Here is a 19,338-nt window from a genome sequence, read left to right on the forward strand (position 1 = left end):
AACCTTGAATGTGTCTTCTTCTGCTGAGTGTCATGTTATTTATAGGTCAGATTCCTGGGAATGCATATCTCAGATAGTTGATGGCAGATTTCCTTTTTAAAAAACATCACTTTGACTTCAGGAGGAAAATGGCTTGAAAAGCCAGAACCTGAGAGTAACACCTCTTCAGGCCTTATCAATCGCCAGATCCAGTTCATTCCAGTACTGCAATAGTTTTCAATCTGTCTACAGTCTGCACTCTGTGCATCGGGTACCATATTCCTCTCTGGAATGGTTCTGCCTAAAAGGTCTACCTCCTGTTTTAGCCGAAGTACTTGGCTGTAAACAACCAAGCCAATTCTGGGTAATTTAGGCAAGGAACTGATTGGACAGCTCCTGGGGAGGTTGCTGAATTCCCCTTCCCTGGAAGGACTGGCTTAACACCTCCATATCTGCCTTTCCCTTCCCCTCCCCCTCCTCTGCTTCCACAAAGAATTCTAAAAGATAGCCCTGTTGCTTTGTGTTGATTACTTGCTTGCCTTCAAAGACCTGGTTGGAAACGTGAATACCCTACAGAGACCAAGGATCTAAGAGAAGAAACTATCTCCTGTCTTTGATCTCCTTGATGGGAAGCAGGAGTCTTCCCAAACTGGAGGGTGTTTAGATGCTGAGGGCCAAAACAACAGGTGCCTACCAATCAGCACTTAACCCATCCTCCACAGTGCAGCCCAGAATCCTTAGGGAAAATAAATCTGTTCACATAACTTCCCACTTCTCTCAAAATGAAGCCCAAGGACTTTCCTGATCCATGTCCTCCTCAGCTTCATTTGGTGCTCCCCTTGCCCACCCCACTCCTTTAAAGTCTTGCCGGATGCTCTGCCTGAGTAACGAATGCATAAGCCCTTCTCCCCTTTCTCTAAAGACCTTTGAACATGCAGTGACTGTCTATCCAGAAGGCCCCTTCCATCCCCACTCCATTAACCTTGAACTTGCACATCCTCACTTAACTCTCAGTTCTAACTTGAACACAACACCCTTCACTGGGTGAGATACCTGCCCTTTGTCCCATCAGCCATTGGGTTTCTCTCTCTCTCTTTTTTGGCTTTTATTTTATTTTATTTTTTGTGGTACTGGAGTTTGAACTCAGGGCCTCATGCTTGCTAGGGAGGCGCTCACCACTTGAGCCACTCCACCAGCCTGGGTTTTTCTCTTAACTCCCATGTGTATTCTAGATATATTCATGTTTTGCCATCTCCATTGCCACCCTGTTAGTTCAAGCATCACCCATCACCTCTCTCTTGAAATTCTGTAGCCTCCCACCTGCTCGCTCTGCTTCAACTCTTGGCCACTTTGGAGTCCACTAGTCAGTGATCATTTAAAAATACATTTATCCTTTCAAGGGCTTCACATTTCACTTAAGACAACAAATCCTTCACTACAGTCTACAACGCTCTCCCATAACCTAGTCCTTGCTCTTCCTGTCTTGGAGCACTGAACCCTGAAGCTGCACGTGCATTCTTCCCCACCATACCTACTCTAGACTCACAGCTTTTGCACTTGATGTTACATGGATCTACGGAACTGTCACACCGAGAACATTCTCCTTTATTGAACCTGGGGCATCAGGCATGATAAACATTTGCTCTGCCACTGAGCTACATCCCCAGCTCCTTGTCTTATTAGCACTTCCCCCTCTCTGAAACCATCCATTTATTTTCTTACTTACAGGATTACCTCTATTCCCGCCACTAGCATGTAAGAACGGAGTTTGGCTATTTTGCTGACACCACTATTTTCTTCAGAACCTGGCTCAGTGCCTGGGACAAAGCGGGTGCTCTTGCAAGTATTTTTGTATGAATGAATAAACAGGAATCAGAGAAACCTATTTGAATCCGACTCGGCCCTACTAGCTGAGTTTGGGCAAGCCTCCGTTTCCTGCTGTGTGAAGTGGGGGTGGAGGAAATGGGGTGTTGATTAGCTGCAAACCTTCGGCCTTATTTTCCCCCTAGTCTTCGGTCCGCAGGCAGCCTAGCAACATCCTGCACCTCTGTTCCCCACCTGTACAATGGGTGTGAGCTCACCCCAACGTCTAGGGGTGGTAGCGCTGCCTTATATGGCAGAAGAGGCCAAGGGCAGGCGAGGCCGTGTGGGTGGAGAGAAATCACAACATCCGGCTGCGTGGGCGGGACGGGGGTGCCGGAGACTGCCGGACCGGAGGCCGAGGGGTCGCTGGAGTGGCCAGCAGCCTCCTCTGGTCCTCTCCTCGTTCTCGATGTGCGCCCTGCAGGATAAGCCAACCCGAGAGAATACGGCACGACACATGTCCTAACCAAACTCGCTGCTGGTCAGCAGTAAGCCTGAAATCCTAGAGCGGTTGCAACAAAAACCCCAGAAAAGACATCCACGGGCCACACCTCCCCCAACTGATGATCCAATCGGATTGTACTGTCGGGAGTGACTGACGTTTCCATCACTCAATCACGAATCCGGTCTCGTGGGCGTGACCCAGAGGGTCCACCTCCACCTTCCCTGCGGAGGGCTCGGCCCTAATTGGCAGTTCGGTATCCAGCGAAGGCCTAGAAATTCGAACCTAGGGGCCGGACCCCGCCCTCAGACCAACCAGGAAGAGGTGACGCGATTAGTCCCGCCCCCACCCTCCTTTGAGCGAATCCCTCGCTCGATGGGCGGGGAATAATGAAAAGGTAGACTAATAAGAAGCCGACGCGGGGAGCATTTGCTCAACTATTGGCCGAGTAAAGTAAACAGAAGGCGGGGCGGGGCGGGCCGCCGCCCGGGTGGCCCCCGGGAGGGGGCGGAGAGTGTGCGGCGGGCGGCGGCGGTGGCCCGGGAGGCCCGGAGGCCGCGGCGCGGTCACTGCGAGCCGAGCCGCGCCGATCGCCATCCGGCCCTCGCGCGCGATTCCGGCCGGCGGCGCGGCCCGGCGGGCCCGGCGGCGCTGCAGCCCATGGAGCTCGAGAACATCGTAGCGAATACGGTGCTACTCAAGGCCCGGGAAGGTGAGGCAACCAGGCGGGCGCCCGGGCCCGGGGAGCCCGGGCTCGCGGCCTCCGAGCTCCACGGGGCGCCCCAGCCGCTGGATCCCTTAGGGCCTTGGGCTCGGCAGTCTGAACCCCACGCAGATACGAGCCCTTCCGTCCTGTCCTACTCCTCTTCCGCACCTGCCCCCGGGAGCTGGGGCCCAGGAAGGGATTGGGGTCAGGCCGCCGCCCTCGCAGCGGGGGAGGGGGTTGTGAGAAGGAGAGAGGGAAGAAGAGGGGAGGGTGGGACCTGAGTCTCGGAGTCGTCTTCCAGGTGAGAGGCTGGAAGATGTCCCACGTGCCCGGGCCCGGACCCCTTGTACAGCACAAAGTTGGTATTTGGTAAAGGTTGGCGAATGAATGAACAGAATCTCTGCTTAGTGCAATCCACCCAACTCAGGGAAACTCTTGGTCACATATGCTACTAACACAACTGCCACCTGCTAGGAGCTGCAGGACACTGAAAATGGGTGAATGGGTAATGACTTTTGCTCTCTGGAAGCCCATTTTGGTCTACTGAGGCAAATGCTCACAGATCTAGGTGCAAGCTGAACACACTGGGCTGTTAGGTCTGCAAGGTTAAAAGGCCTGGCTGGGGAGCTAATCTGCTGGATTTTGTGTGTGTGTGTGTGTGTGTGTGTGTTTGTACACCCACGCGCCAGTTTAGCTCCTCAGTGACTCTAGATGTTACCAAAAGGAACCTGCTCTATGAGGGTCCTGGTGGACACAGGACCAGACCTAATCCTTACTGCCCTGAGGTCTGTGTCAGTCTGTCCCTCACTTACCATAGCCCGTTCCAGTAACAATCTCGGGACACCAACACTGTGCCCCACTCTGTCCAGGGTGCTGGACCTTTTTGGAATTCTAGGGTAGGGAGACCACAGCAGTTTTCTACTTTCTGCTGGGCTTCCAGGCTGAAAGAATCATCTGCTTTACCTTTCTACCTAATTTTACAGGTGGGAAACTGCCTTCAACCTGAGATTAATCTCAGGTCACACAACAAGATTGTGATTAACCCAGGCCTAGGACACAAGCTGCTCAGTCCAGTCTGCAGGAATCCCAGAGGAGCCCCCAGTTGGGTGCGGCACTTGGTGCCCTCTGCCCACCAGTGCTTGTCACCACAGGGAGGTGCTGCCTGGAAATGGGCATAGCAGGCTAAGTCCCTAGTGCCAAGGGAGGCTGTCTTATCTCCTGTCCCTTATCGAGTCCAGGGGCTGGGCCTTCCTCTCAGCCTCTGGGGGCATCTGCTGTTTCTGTTCTGCCTCGTCATCCAGCCAGCCAGGGAGGAGGGGTGGGGAGAACCAAGGCTCCCTTCTTAGGGCTGTAGCCAGTTCAGGCCTCAGGCCTGTGGAGGGCACTGCCTCGCTTGGCCCGATAGTGTGGACATCTTTGGACAAGCTTTGTTGGGCCCTAGGCAAGGTGTACGGTGGTATGGCCAGACTGGGGACTGCTGTCTTCACCAGAGAGCCCTTATGCTGGCCTGGCTTTGACTTTCCCACCTGCATGGCTTTAGAGACTAAAGGAAATCCTCATTGTCACTGAATCCTAAATCCAGACCCATAGGCTGGCTGTGTGAGAATCACTTCACAAGCTGGGGACAGGGCAATTTGCCAGCTTTTCCAAGTTATTGGAGCCCTAAGTGGTTTGGGAACCCTTGGTTTATGTGTACAGTTGGCGTTTAATAAATGTCAGACATGTTTGAGTTGTGGGAGCTGGGTTTGAATTATGTGATCTTGGGTAAAGCAATCCTCGCTCAGAGCCTCAGTTCTCTCATGAAATTGTGCCCCATCTGATAGAGTTTCTGTGAGGATGAGGTGGGATAACACCCTTACTGGGGGGTGGAGGCGTGTGCCCTCACTTGGATCTTGTTTTTTTCCTAAGTGCCTTCAGGCACAGGGAGGGAGGTGGTCATGGTAAGGAGGAGAGGAGCCCCATGGGCGCTGCCAGTTCCAGGACAGATATTTGCATGTGACTTTTTGCTTTTGCCTTGATGTGGCTGGGAGGAGGGGGAGGAGGAAGTAACTGGTGGGGGAGGAAGGCGGATGGAGGGTTGGGTGAGGGACCTGCAAGGGTAGAGGGACTGGGGGGAGGGGGGGAGGAGTTCCCCTTCTGGGGAGGCCTTGCCCTGGGTTAGAGGGTGGAAGACTGTGTTGCTAACTCACAGTGAAGCAATGACTGGGCGCATGGAGTATAGGCCGCAGCAGGGCCTCCAGCCAGTTTCTCAAGGGGACCCTGAGCACTTCCTCCTCCCAGGCAGCTTAGCTTCCCCAGGGAGCCCACTGAGGGACCAGCCCTGTTTCCTCCCTGGAAGGCAGCTCCTCCCCCTACGCTGCCTACCACGAGGAGACAGGGCTGGGGAAACTGAGGCCAGGCAAGGGAAAGAGGTTTCCTACGGTTGCTACTGAGTTGTTGGAACTGAGGCTTCACCTCTTGATGTATCCTATGATACAAGCTTTCATACACAGACTGTCCTGTGAATCAAGGACACAGAAAAATCGAGAGCTATAATGAGGCCTTAAAGCGTGAATTGGAGATTGAAATCCAGGTCTATGAGGGCTGCCCTCTGCCCCTAGCATCTTTCAGACATGCCCACATGACCTGGAATCTCTTCCTGGTGGGCCTTGACTTAGGTAGTTCCATGCAAGGTGATTCCCTTCTCTCCTTTTTTTTGGACAGTGCTGGCGTTTGAATTCAGGGCCTCATGTGTGCTAGGCAGGCACTCTTACCGCTTGAGCCACTCTGCCAGCCCTTTTTTGTGATGGGTCTCTTGAACTATTTGTCCATGGCTGGCTTCAAACTGTGATCTTCCTGATCTCTGCCTCCCGAGTAGCTAGAGTTACAAGTGTGAGCCACCAGCTCCTGGCCCTTCTCTATACTTTCTTCACCTGGAGTGAAGTGACTGAGGCCAAACTTCTTTCCAAAAAGGCCTTGCTGCCTTTTTTGGCTCTGCAAGCCTGGTAGCCCCTCAGCAAAAGGGCCCAGGAGGACCATGTGTGTCCTGGAACCCAGCAGGGCATGCGAGAGGACATGGAGGAAGACTGAGGTACCTCCCGTGGCAGGCTAGGCCTTGACTGGATCCTGAAGGCCTCTGGTCCAACTGCAGGTCCAGGGGAAGCATGGAGGCACAGTGGCAGCATGCACGGTCTTGAACAAGACCCAGCACCTGATTGTTTCTGCAGGTGGTGGCGGGAATCGCAAAGGCAAGAGCAAGAAATGGCGGCAGATGCTGCAGTTCCCCCACATTAGCCAGTGTGAAGAGCTGCGGCTCAGTCTTGGTGAGGCCTGGGCAGAGACTAGGGGCTACTGAAGCGGGGATGGGGAGGACAGGAACCGTGGTGCCAGGGGAACCTCTCCTGAGAACTTGCCCTGGGACGAGGGGCAGCGTTGGTGTGTCCAATGACCAGGAAGATTGAGGCTCTACCACCGGCCCAGTTTCAGTTCCTGGGGTTGGGATGGGCGGAGGGCAGAGAGCTCATAGGGCCTGACAAGGGTTGGTGAGAGTGGGTGTGGGGAGGAGGGTAGGGCCAGATCAGAGGGAATCTAAGAGAAGCTGAGGAAGAGCCTGCCCAGGGGGAGGGCCCATGGGCTGCTGGGAGCAGTCCCTAGATCAACTGTTGGGAGCCCCAGACCTGTGCTTACTAGCTCCACAGTGGGATATCCAACAAGCAGGGGCAGTGTGATAGAGTATCTTCTGGGTGGGGAAAGAAGAGCCCAGGACCCCAGTTTCTGCTACCTTGGCAGAGACCCCAGGTCTGACTAGCACCTTGGCTGGCCCAGGCCCCCTCTGATGGCCTTCATGTGGGTGGAGAGTGTACCAAGACTGCTTCCACTGCCTGGGAAGGAGGCCCAGCCCAGAGCACAGCGGAAGCCACAGCTTCCTCTCGCACTTTCGCCAGGCAGGCAACAGGTGTGGGCCTAGCCTGGTCTGGGCCAGGCCGGAACCTCACAGACCACACCCAAACCCATGACATATGCAAGTCTTGTGAACCAAGACATGACAAGAGGGAGGCTTAAGCTCTGGAGCCTGGAATCCTGGCTGTGTGACATTGATCTTAATCACTTAACCTCTGTGGAACTCACACTTCCAAGTTATGTTGGGATTAGCAGTAGTGCTCACCTCAGGGTTGTGGTGAGGGCTCTGAGGCGATAATGACCTGCACATTGCTGAGCTGGAAGTTGTTGAGTTCCCAGGGCCTGGTGGTGTAGGTGGGAGGGCCCTGCCAGTGGGCTTCAGATCTGTGACCCCAGCAGCTCCCATCTTGGCCTGCAGAGCGTGACTACCACAGCCTGTGTGAGCGGCAGCCCATCGGGCGCCTGCTGTTCCGTGAGTTCTGTGCCACGAGGCCTGAGCTGACCCGCTGCACTGCCTTCCTGGATGGGGTGGTGAGTTCAGCCTGCCCTGGGGTCAAGCCCAGCACCGTGGGCAGGCACAAGTCCTGGCTCCTGTGCCCCATTTCCCCACATCTGTTGCTCTGCTTAGACCACAAGCTTCTCTGTCTCCCACCCTGCAGGCTGAGTACGAAGTGACCCCTGATGAGAAGCGGAAGGCATGTGGGCAGCGACTAATGCAGAATTTTCTGAGCCACACGGTGAGTGAGCTGTGATGGAGGATGACGGCTGCAGGCAGGGCTTGGTGACAACAGGGAGAGGAGTGACCACAGCTTGGGCAGTGAGTGCCTTGGAGCTGCTCCAGGCAGCACCATGTGCATGGAACCCAGGGTGTGGTCTGAGCTCAGGCCAGGTGTCTTGCTAGCTCTGCCTCACCTTGCCTCAAGGAATGGGGGTGGCAGGAAGGGAGTCTGGTAAACCAGGCAGCTAGTGCACCATCCACCCACGGTCACCCCTGGCACCTGCAGACATATCTGACAACTCTTGTGCTTGGGAGTAGGAGCCCCATGCACTGACCTCTCTGTGGCCTGTCCCCAGGGTCCTGACCTCATCCCTGAGGTTCCTCGGCAGCTGGTGACTAACTGTGCCCAGCGACTGGAACAGGGGCCCTGCAAAGACCTCTTCCAGGAGCTGACCCGGTAAGCCTCCCTACCCAGAAGGCTGTGAACAGCTCAGCCTCTTGTGGCCTTGACCCTGCTGTTTGACCTTGGCAGTTGTCACTCAAATCTGTAGCATTCTCAGCTTTGGCATGAGAATCCCAACTGCCCAGTGGGTTAGTGGGAGGGTTGGCCAAGGATACCGCTTTCTTACCTGAGCTTGCACATCCCAGGAGGCCTGAGTCCACAGCCAAAAACCTTGGATGTTGGAGTCTGACCTGTGGGCTGGTCCTTCCTCAACAGGTTGACCCATGAATACCTGAGTGTGGCCCCTTTTGCCGACTACCTCGACAGCATCTACTTCAACCGTTTTCTGCAGTGGAAGTGGCTGGAAAGGTGAGTTCCTCCCAGGCTGAGCTGGGATAGGCCATGTTGTGGAGGGTCCTCATGGGTCTTGAGCTCCTGCTCAGTCAGCATTCCTCCTGGCCTACAGGCAGCCAGTGACCAAGAACACCTTCAGGCAGTACAGAGTCCTGGGCAAAGGTGGCTTTGGGGAGGTAAGTAGCCAGGCCAATGCCCCTTGAAGAGGGCCGGATAGGGTGGGCATGGACCAGCCTCACCACCTCCAGCCAGGGCATGGCTGGGTCTCATTTGCCTGTCTTCCTCAACCACAGGTGTGTGCCTGCCAGGTGCGGGCAACAGGCAAGATGTATGCTTGCAAGAAGCTGGAGAAGAAGCGAATCAAGAAGCGGAAAGGGGAAGCCATGGCACTCAATGAGAAGCAGATCTTGGAGAAAGTGAACAGTAGGTTTGTAGTAAGTACAGAAAGGAGATCTCTCCCTTCCCCTGGGCCAGGCTGGTTCCTCCTGCCCTCCCTACCACCAGGCTAAAAGTCTCCTCTTCACCAAAAGGACCATCCTCTGCCCTGCCCCACCCTCTTCAGGCCCTCTGCCCCTCCCTGCCCAGAGCAATGTCCAGGAAGGGCGGGTTGGGGGTGTTGATGCCAGGCCTGGGAAGCATGCTGATCCCCAAGGAGTGGCACCCAGGAGGGTTGTTTTGGTGGCTGGCATTATCCCCTTCCCCAGGCAGCCCCACAACCATTGCCTGAGGGCTCGGGTCCCCTGGCTACAGGTGAGCTTAGCCTATGCCTATGAGACCAAGGATGCATTGTGCCTGGTGCTGACGCTGATGAATGGAGGTGATCTCAAGTTCCACATCTATCATATGGGTCAGGCTGGCTTTCCGGAAGCCCGCGCTGTCTTCTATGCTGCGGAGATCTGCTGTGGTCTGGAGGACCTGCACCGGGAGCGCATCGTGTACAGGTGGGGAGGAGCATTTGCCTGCTGCTGTGCAGGGGATCGCGGAAAGGAGTGTGTGGGGAATACTGTTGTCCCTTCTCAGTCAGGGTTCAAGGGCAATGGTGGAGGCTGCTTGTCAGACCTGAGAGTAGAAGTATGTTGGTGTGCCGGAGCTGTGTCCAGCCATAAGCCACACTGGCTGTGGGCCTGGGTGGACTTTAGTACCACAGACCTAGGTGATTCAAGTGTGAATCCTGATTTGGTTGCCCTTTTCTGTGACCTTGGGCCAGTTGGCTCTGTGTTCCTACACTATTTCCTTTTTGTGGGAAGCAGAGCCTGTCACTCCTACCTTGCAGGTCAGCTCAGTAGTTGGGAGGTCTAGTTATGGTGGTTATTGGTGATGATTTCATGTGAACCTTTATAGCAGCTACCTGAAAGAACAGAAGTGTAACCCAGTTTGACAGAGGAAAGGTAGAGTCAGCCACCAAATGGGAGGGAGCTTCTTGACTACAGGGATGATGAACAAGGCTGCTGGTGATGTTCAGGAAGTCCCTCCTTGGGTGGGAATCATCTTCACTTGCTAGAAAATTCCTGAGAGTTCTGGTTCCATGGATCCTTCAGATCCCTGAGTCAAGGCTGCTGCCTGGGAAGTGCATGGCTGTCTGCTGCTTTGGCAGCAAATGGGTCCTTTATCTTGCTCTGTATCTGATCCCAGGAGGCCAGTAAGCTAGGCGGGGCTGGCCCTGTCTGGCTTCCTGGAAAACTGAGTAGCGTCTGATCCTGCCTTTCTTCTCTCCACAGGGATCTGAAGCCAGAGAACATCCTGTTGGATGACCACGGTGGGTAGGGAGGCCCAAGGGTGGGTGGGATGAGATTGGGAGTCTTGGCCTATTAACGGGCCCACTTGCTTCTCCACCATCATTCAGGCCACATCCGCATCTCGGACCTGGGACTGGCTGTGCATGTGCCTGAAGGCCAGACCATCAAAGGTCGTGTGGGCACCGTGGGCTACATGGGTGAGTATCCCTCTGCCCAGCCCACTAGTCTTCTGGGTCAACCCACTGCTGTATGGAGTTTCCTGTACCTCAGGGAGTAGACAGAGGCCCTACCGATGCTGTTCTTTTCATAGATAGGTGGTCAAGACCTGGCCAGAGTCATATACTCATGAATACCATGTCATTCCTTCACCAAATGTTTACTGACCCCTACAATTGGCTGGGCCTGCAGGTGGCCACCAGGGATTGGAGAAGGGAGTCAACCATTTCCATTGTTCTACCCCTGCCCTCCCTGAATTGGTCATGCTCAAATTAGGCGTACCCATCCAAGATGCAGGCTGATATGAAGGGGTAGAGATGTGACCACGTATTCCCCTTGGGGACCGTGTGACACAGTAGACAGTCCAGGTGCTACAGGTTACACTTCTTGCCTGTTGGGTGACCTTGGGCTAGACATTCCACTCTCTTAGCCTCTTTACTATAAAACATTATCAGAGCTGCCTCCCAGATGTCCTTGAGGTGAAAAGAAATAATTGAGGGAAATTTCCCAAGTGTCTGCTGGCAGGTAGGAAGTTCCAGTGAGTAGGACCCTCCACCTCGTTTCCTTTCAATTATGAAATCCACAAGTTGTGAGTGGTAGCTATATGAGATCAGTTCGGCCTGTATTCATACTGAAATCAAATTGTCAATTTGAGTTGTTTGCTAATGTTTAGTAAGCCAGACAGCTTCATGTAAAAATAGGAATTTCTAGCTAAGGATGTAGCACAATGGGTAGAATGCTTGCAAGCGCGTGGCCCTGGTTCAGTTAGAAGACCTGGAGACCCTAGGTGTGATTCCCTGCTGTCCACACTAGCTTCCATTAAAGGATGTCTTCTGTACTTGCTGAGGTTCCCATTCTCTGCCACTTGTGTTTGAGTTGATCCTCTGATTTTACAAGTGCTGAGCATCCCTGGGGCCCAAGGGCTCTGTTTCCCGCCACCTACCCAGACTCCTGTGTCCCCTGCCCAGCTCCAGAGGTGGTAAAGAATGAGCGGTACACGTTCAGCCCTGACTGGTGGGCACTGGGCTGCCTCCTGTACGAGATGATCGCAGGGCAATCGCCGTTCCAGCAGAGGAAGAAGAAGATCAAACGTGAGGAAGTGGAGAGGCTGGTGAAGGAGGTGCCTGAGGAATATTCTGAGCACTTTTCCCCACAGGCCCGCTCACTCTGCTCCCAGGTACCCCAACAAGCAGGACTGACTGGCCTGGGCTGGAGCTGGGGGCACCTCACTCACCCTTCCTTCTACCCAAGGGCACCCTGACCACCCCTGCCCTGCTACAGCTCCTCAGCAAGGACCCTGTAGAACGCCTGGGGTGTCGTGGGAATGGTGCCCGAGAGGTGAAGGAGCACCCCCTTTTCAAGAAACTGAACTTCAAGCGGCTGGGAGCTGGCATGCTGGAACCACCCTTCAAGCCTGATGTAAGTTCTGCTCATTTCTGCTGAGAGCAGGGCTAAACCACATTGGAGCTGGGGGCCCTTGGACTAGTGATCAGAATACCTTAAGTGCAAATGTTGGAAAGTCCAGTCTCATGGCTTAGCTTTAAAAAAAAAAAAACCCAAAGCAAATACACGTAATTCATTGGGCTCTCGAACATGAAAAGTCCGACATAGGTCTGTACTGGCATATCTGGATGGGATGGGTGGAGTAGGGAGGAGGTGGGGCTGCTCCAATAGTGTTGAAAGAACTCATTTTTTTTTCTGTCCTTCTGCACTGTACTGTTGATTACATAGTCTTCACTGTCAGGAGCTCTCTCCAGGGAGTGGCATTGGTGGCCCCTGCAGCTTTAGGCCCACATCCTACTTGCTCAGCCTTCCCTATAGACAGAAAGCAATTCTGCCCAGGAATTCCAAAAGAATGAGGCTGATGCTTATTGCCTCAGATGGTTTGAAAGACCAAGGACCTTTACTGGCCACACCTGGATCACATGCTTATCTGGTCCACTGCCAGTGGGAGCAATCCATTTCCGAAAGGGAAACCAAGATGGTGGTGTCAGTAAGGGGGACAGCTGTTGGGCTCACTGTCCCTCTTTAGGGGCAACACTCCTCCTTATAAAGTCTCATGAGCATCTTGTGGGTCAGGTACCCTGCGTGCAAAAATGTCCTCTAGTCAACAAAATCTAAGCAGCGGAAACCCAGCGCAAACTTACTTAAGCCCAATGTGGAGAATATTGGTTTGTTTGGCCAGAAAGACCCAGAGGAAGGCCAACCTCAGAGTTTCAGGCTGTGTTGCTAGAAGTCTCCATCCCTTGGCTCTCCTTCAACCTGTTGACTGTATCCTTCACCCTGAATTCCAGCTTCCTTGTGTGTAATGTTATAGGGAAGGTTCTGATTGACCAGGATTGGGTCATGTACTTGCCCCCCTTCTATTTCTATGATGACTAGGTTCTGTGATTGACAGTTCACCAGGAGCACTGGAGGCCTGAAAGTGATGGGCAGGCCAGGTTGACGGCTGTCAACCACATGTGTTTTTTCATTTGACAAATACCTGAGTGCCTATGTGTGCCAGACCTTAAAGATAATGAGGTCCACAGGACCCATGCCTGTCCTTATGTTCTAGTGGGGAGACACCAAAATAAGCCAGTAAGCGAGGAAGAATTTCAGGTAATGCTAAGAAAAAAATGACAAAGGAAAATAAAACAGGCTCACGAGACAGAGAGATGTGGGGACTTAGCAGTTCTAGCAGAGCAGTCTCTGAGAAGCTGATAGTTAAACCAGAAACTGAAAATATGTGAAAGAGAGCCATGCCAAGATTTGGGGAGCATTCCAGGCCAAAGAAACATCTGGGCATTGAGGTCCTAGGATGGGACCAGCCTAGTGAAGTGGAGCAGCAGGGGAGGTCTGTGTGGCTGGAGTGAGTTTGTGCAGGGAAGGAGTGTTGTGACTGGGGACTTTGTAGGGAGAGGGGCTTAGGAATATGCAGTATGGGGAGTGGGTCAGAGAGGTTGTGAGTATAAGTGGGGAGGCAAGCTAGGGAGCTTTTAAGTGACTTTCATGTAGTAGGCCTCACTGGAACCCTGGAGGGTGGGGTGGCATTGTGGGCTAGCACTTGAACCAAGCAGACCTGACTGCATCAACCTTCCTCTGAAGCTGGTACACTGCTCAAGTTTACCCTGCTTCCTGTGCACATCATCTCACTTAACCTTGAAATAATCGCACTGCCTCTGGATCGAGTTCACCTTTTTAGAAGCAAAGGATGAAAATCAAACTTGATGATCTATTTTTAACAGCTTCACTGAGATTAAATTCACATACCATAAAATTCACCCATATAAAGCACTCAGTTCTGTGGCTTTTGGTACAAAAAGTTGTGTGACCGTCACCACAGTAAGTTTCAGTGTTTTCATCATCCCCTTCGACAAAACAAATCCCAAAACCCTGTACCCATAACACTTATTCCCCATTCTTCCGCCCCTGCTCTGGCTATCACTAATTACTTTCCGTATCTTTTTCTACTTTCTGTCCTGGTCATCACTAATCTATTTTTTGCCTATTTTGTACTTTTTTTTTTTTTTCTATATTTGCCTATGTTGGATGTTTCATATATATGGATGGAATCATGCAATATATGGTTCTGTGTGACTGGCTGTTTTTACTTAGCATGTTTTCAAGGTCCATCCATGTTGTAGCATGGGTCAGTACTTCATTCCTTTTTAATGCTGAATAAGTTCATTGTATGGATAGTACCACATTTTATTTATTTGCTCATCAGTTAGCAGACATTAGGTGTTTCCACTTTTTTGGCTATCATGAATAATACTGCTATGAACGTGCTTTTCTTTTTTTTTTTTTTGGTGATACTACGGTTTGAACTCAGGGCCTACACCTTGAGCCACTCTTAACAGGCCTTTTTTTGTGATAGGTTTTTTTCCAGATAGTTTCACAAACTCTTTGGCTAGCCTGCCTATGAACCGCGGTCCTCCTATCTCTGCCTCTTGAGTAGCTAGGATTACAGGCGTGAGCACACAGCTGAGACAGGGTTTTGATATGGATATGTTGCCCAAGCTAGTCTTGCACTCAGGCTGAAATATTTCTCCTGCCTCAAATTTCCAAGTAGCTGAGCCTGCCGCTGCTTGCCACAGTGCCTGGCTCTTCTTTGAACATTCTTATACAAGTTTTTGTGTGGAACAGATGTTGTCATTTGTCCTGATACATATCTAGGTGTAGAATGATGAGGTCATAACTATATTTAACCTTTTGGGGAAATGCCAGACTGTTTTGCAAAGCAGATGCACCATGATGATTATGATGATATGCTGATAATGATATGTATAGATGAGTGTGTGAGTGTTTGCTAGGAATCAAACCTAGGCCTTGTACATACCAACAAATGCTCCACCACTGAGCTACACCCCCAGCTCCATGATGCTGATATTTTAATGGCATCTTTAATAGCAGGATTTGGAAGACAGTGTAAAGATGGAAAAGAAAGCAGCCTTCTGATGATGAGGTGGATTTCCAGTAGGGATTGGGGAAGTAGTTGGGAGGACCATTGTGATCCTCTTGTTGGCTGTGAGGGGTTGGAGCAAGCCATTGGACATCCCAGAGTGAGGACCCGTCTACTCCAAGCCCTTCATGGGGGGTGAGGGGGATTCAGCCTGCCTTCCCCTCACCAGCCACATACCCAGGCAACCTGGTGCAGGTGGAGGGGTGGCCCAGCATCAATCCTGAATACAGCCTCATTCAGTCATTGAACAGTTAGGGATAATGATCCCAGTCTACAGAGTTTACTTAGGAAGTGCACAGGGCACCTAGTTGCTGACTATAGACCAGAAAGCTGCAGGTATTGGGGCAGAACCAGGCCAAGGGCAAGTGAGAGACTCCAGACTAAGCTGTGTATGTGTGTGTGCGTGTTTCTGTGGGTTTGCTATCTGACACCTGCCTCTCTCTCTCCAGCCCCAGGCTATTTATTGCAAGGATGTTCTGGACATTGAACAGTTCTCCACAGTCAAGGGTGTGGAGCTAGAGCCCACTGACCAGGACTTCTACCAGAAGTTTGCCACAGGCAGTGTGCCCATCCCTTGGCAGAACGAGGTGGGGGGTGGTCTGTCCCACAGGTGTTGGGGGGCGGCTCCGGGAGTGGCTCTGGGAACAGCTCTCACAGCTGCCTATTCCCGGATAGATGGTGGAGACTGAGTGCTTCCAAGAGCTGAATGTCTTTGGACTGGATGGCTCAGTCCCCCCAGACCTGGACTGGAAGGGCCAGCCACCTGCACCTCCCAAGAAGGGACTGCTACAGAGACTCTTCAGTCGCCAGGTAAGCCTGGCAGTGTTCTCTCTGGGCCCCCAGCGTGGCTCCAGGGGCAGGGAGTTGGTGGGTAGGAGGCAGAGCTGGTGCCCGTCTGTTGGGAGTGGGCTTCCTCCAGCCCGGTCAGCGGTGCCCAAGATCTCTGACCTCATTCCCGCCTGTCCCCACCCCTGGCTGGGCTCATGGCCTCTTTTCTCTTTCCAGAGGTGAGCAGTATGGGCTCCCCATGGGTTGGCCTTGCTGCCTGGCCTCGGGGAGCCCCGGGCAGCTCTTCCATGGCAGAGGCAAGATGTGGGAGAAAGAAGTCTGGTGTCCGCTCCCCCAACCCCTTCCCGCTGCTGTGGTTCCCCGCATCCTGGCCCCTTCAAGCTGCTAACCTTGCTTAGCTGTCTGTCTCCCCAGGCCTGGCCTGTCTTCTGTCCAGGGGCTGGACAGAAGCCTTGTACTGGGAATTCTCTAGTCCCCTTCAGTCTGTTGCCAGAAGCCTCTGCCTTGTTGCAATCCGTGTATGGCCTGAGCTGCTGCTGCAGGTCCTACCTGGGAGGCTTCTTCCCAGAGTATGACCCCCAGCAGGACCCGGCCTGCCCTGGCAGGACCAGCTCCAGGTGATGTCACTGGTGGCTAATGGCGCCTGCTCTGCCTCTCTCCCTCCGTGTTTTCCCATCCCTCCAGGATTGCTGTGGGAACTGCAGCGACAGTGAGGAAGAGCTCCCCACCCGCCTCTAGTCCCCAGACTGAGACCCCCACCGGCGGTTGGCGGTAGCAGCCACTCCCAGCGCTGTTTACAGTTTTGCACAGTGGTTTTCCCCATTGTCCACTCAAGTCGTGGCCTGGGGAACACAGCCGGAGCTGTCCCCAGTGTCTGCCCCTCAGCCCTTGACCCAGCTGAGTTTGGCAAGGCCTGGGCCATCCCTGGGACTAAGGTGCGTCCCTTTAGCTCTTCTCTGTTGAGCTCGGGGCTTTCTGTATTTATGTATTTGTATGAATGTATATAGCGACCAGAGCGTTCTTAATTCCCACCCTAGACTTGGCACCCTGGCCTCAGCTCCCTGGGGCAGCCATCCCTGGTTGGGAGAGCCGGAGCTGGCAGAGGAGCCACTGCCAAACTCAAGGCTTCTCAGGCCTACCCTGGATAAGCCGAGGCTGGGCCAGGACTGACCCCGAGCCCTCAGCATTCTGCTGGCCTCCATGGACCTGAGTGAGACTTGTGCCTGCCCTTGCTGTCCTGGGCTCAGGCCACCACTTTCTGGGTCCCACTGCTGTCATCCCTTCTCAGCACTTGTCAGAGCTGGAGTTGGGACTTGTGTTTCTCCTAGGCCTATGCCAAAGTGTGACCAGAGATTGGACTGACTGTGGGACCCAATAGACCACTGCCCAAGTGGTCCCAGATGGGCCTCCTTCTGCCTTCCAGCTCTTGGGGCACCTTGTCCTAAAGATACCCCTTTCAGAAATGCTCCAGCCCAGGACATGGGAAGGTGTGGGGATGGCCCTGGCCAACTCTCCCAACATTCCAGAATCCCCTCATAACAGTAAACACACGTGCCCAGCAATAAGCCACCCCTCCCTGTGTGTGCCTGTGGGGAGTGTGTGCACGTGTGCATCTATGTGTGTGGTGGGGGTAGGGCTAGGGTGAAGCCCTAGCCCTTCCCAGACTGTGATAGCCACCCTGGTCCCAGTGTTAATATAGCATGGGATTACAGGGCCCAGGTTTTTCCATATCTAAAGCCAGTTTTTCTTACTCATTTTGTCCAATGTAAACTGCCACATGTCTCTGTGTGAATACAGTCTGAGCACAAACCTGGCCAGCTGCCCCTGCCTGCCTCTTTCTTGCTTCTGGTATTCCAGGGGGTCTTCCTGCTTCCCTGGCCCAGCTGGAAGTGGGAAAGGATTGGAGGTGGAGCTGGCAGAGGGTGAAGGGCTGCCCTTCCAAGGCCCAGGACCAATACTGGAGTAGACTTTCCAGGCAGCCAGGCCTGGGTGGCCTGTGGGCTCATCCAGTTGGTTTCCCCATTTCCTAAGTGGGACAGAACCTGAGGACAGAAGCCTTGGATGCCCATTAGAGTAGCTGACTCTGTGCTAGAGAGGCAGGCCCCAGCTAGCTGGTGTTTAAGCCAAGATCATCTGAGGAGTCAGGTAGCAGCTGTTGTTTGGAACATCTGCCCTGACCCTGGGCTGGTGCACATGCATGAGACTCCTCAGTTTTGCCTTTGAAACATTAAATGTGGAGGGCAAAGACTAAAGAGAGGTGATACTGGGAGGGAGGGAATGGAGGGGACCAGCCACCTAATTATCAGAGGGTTTTTTGTTAGGAAGGGTTTTCTTTTGTATTGGGTTTTGTTTGTTTATTTGCTTTTGAGATAGGGTCTTTGTAACTGTTTGCCTCTGGCTGGCTTTGAACAGTGATCCTTCTGATCTCTGCCTGCTTAGTAGCTAGGATTGCAGGTGGGAGCCACAGGACCTGGCATAAGAAGAGAAGACAGAGGTTTGGGAGAGCATTCCAGGGGAACCACCTATGCACATACTTGGGGGTAATAGCTGTTTGATCACAAGTTTGCCTGAGACTAGGAATCTGCCACTGTTGTGTACTTGTAGACAAGTCCTTCCCTTGTCTAGGAAGATGGGTATGAACCTGTCACCTTTCAGGGCGACCATGAAAATCTACCAAAGCAGCCAGTGAGCTCCCTGGAGCCCTAGGTCACCAGCAGAATTCTCAACTGCTGGGGGAACAGACATTGGTAGCCCAGCACCACTTGGAAAAGGGGCCTCTTGGCATATGAAGTGCTTACTGCTGCTTCTAACAAGTTGAAGAAAATAAGTGGGGGGGGGCGCTCAAGATTTTCCAGGGGTGAACGGCCATTGCAGGGTAGAGATTAGGGAAGAGCCTAATCCTGCTCATGAGGTTGAAGTCTGAGGTTCCTTTGTTCTTCTATTCCTGTTTAGGGTTGGGTGGGAGCTGGGTAGGTAGGTATCAACTTGTAGAGGCCAAAGCTCAGCCATGAGCAGATGTGCAAGTGAGTGGGTACCAGATGGACGTGTGGTGTCCTGAGGCACTGCCTGTTACTAGATCAGAATCTTCTCTTAAGCTCTCCTTGGGCTGGGGAGGTATCCAGGGAACTTGGCTAGGGTTACGCTTGGTCACCTAAATCCTTTTCAGAGAGAACTCCCAGAATTCACTTCCCAACGAGCTTTTGCTAAGGTTACTTCCACCCCACCTGGCTCCATGGTGGGAACTAGAGACCCAGATGGAGATGAGACCTCTGCCAGCTTGGAGCTCAGTCTGGTAGGCAGCTCCCTGGGAACAGTGGCCTCCAGTGTGATCATTGTGGCAGAGAGGGTTCTAGGGTGGTGGGGGTGGGGAGGCAACACCAACCAGAGGAGGCCACTTGGCTACAAAGGTGGACATAGGGCCAGATGTGCTAGGTAGAAGAGCCAAATGAATGGTCTAGGAATGCTAATGGTTTAGGATGGCTGAGCATAGAGTGGAAAAAAAGTGGGTGCAGTGAAGTGAGGTTAGCAAAACACAGCCAGCTTTTAGTTTTTTTGATGGGACTGGGGTTTGATGTCAGGGCTTTGAGCTCACAAAGTAGGTGCTCTAATGACTTGAACCACACTTCTAGTCCATTTTGCTCTGGTTATTTTTTTTTTTTGTGGTACTGGGGTTTGAACTCAGGGCCTATGCCTTGAGCCTTGAGCCTTTTTTGTGATTCTTTTTTTTTTTTTTTTGAGATAGGGTCTTGAGAACTGTTTGCCTGGACTGG

The 19,338-nt window shown here is 52.9% G+C and overlaps 1 protein-coding gene across 5 annotated transcripts; it reads left to right on the forward strand.

Annotated features, from left to right (window-relative positions):
* The first annotated feature begins 2,854 nt into the window (after window positions 1-2,854).
* On the forward strand, window positions 2,855-17,381 carry Grk6 (G protein-coupled receptor kinase 6). 5 transcript variants are annotated; one of them, XR_012442901.1, is made up of 17 exons: window positions 2,855-2,996; window positions 6,197-6,292; window positions 7,288-7,400; window positions 7,529-7,606; window positions 7,944-8,044; window positions 8,306-8,398; window positions 8,496-8,559; window positions 8,677-8,817; window positions 9,134-9,324; window positions 10,102-10,139; window positions 10,227-10,316; window positions 11,304-11,512; window positions 11,617-11,754; window positions 15,229-15,366; window positions 15,455-15,589; window positions 15,785-15,864; window positions 16,253-17,381. XR_012442901.1 is itself a non-coding variant. In XM_020162767.2 (16 exons), exons 1-16 carry the CDS (start codon window positions 2,945-2,947, stop codon window positions 16,304-16,306), a joined length of 1,731 nt encoding a protein of 576 aa, XP_020018356.1. In that variant the 5' UTR covers window positions 2,855-2,944; the 3' UTR covers window positions 16,307-17,381. The 5 variants fall into 5 exon arrangements, 3 of the variants coding, with proteins under 3 accessions (XP_020018356.1, XP_073914864.1, XP_073914865.1); XR_012442900.1 differs by lacking the exon at window positions 15,785-15,864 and having other exon boundaries at window positions 16,251-16,503; window positions 16,606-17,381; XM_020162767.2 differs by lacking the exon at window positions 15,785-15,864.
* Window positions 17,382-19,338: the final 1,957 nt, after the last annotated feature.

This window comes from Castor canadensis, chromosome 16 (genome assembly GCF_047511655.1).
Source record: "Castor canadensis chromosome 16, mCasCan1.hap1v2, whole genome shotgun sequence".
Classification (NCBI taxonomy): Eukaryota; Metazoa; Chordata; class Mammalia; order Rodentia; family Castoridae; genus Castor; species Castor canadensis.

What these genes read in the sequence shown, in the direction of transcription:
- Grk6 (XM_020162767.2), top strand. Translation starts at nt 2,945, where the DNA reads ATGGAGCTCGAGAACATCGTAGCGAATACGGTGCTACTCAAGGCCCGG. An exon ending in AAGTGAACAGTAGGTTTGTA is followed by an intron (nt 8,818 to 9,133) that starts GTAAGTACAGAA and finishes CCCTGGCTACAG; the next exon opens with GTGAGCTTAGCCTATGCCTA. An exon ending in CATCCTGTTGGATGACCACG is followed by an intron (nt 10,140 to 10,226) that starts GTGGGTAGGGAG and finishes ACCATCATTCAG; the next exon opens with GCCACATCCGCATCTCGGAC.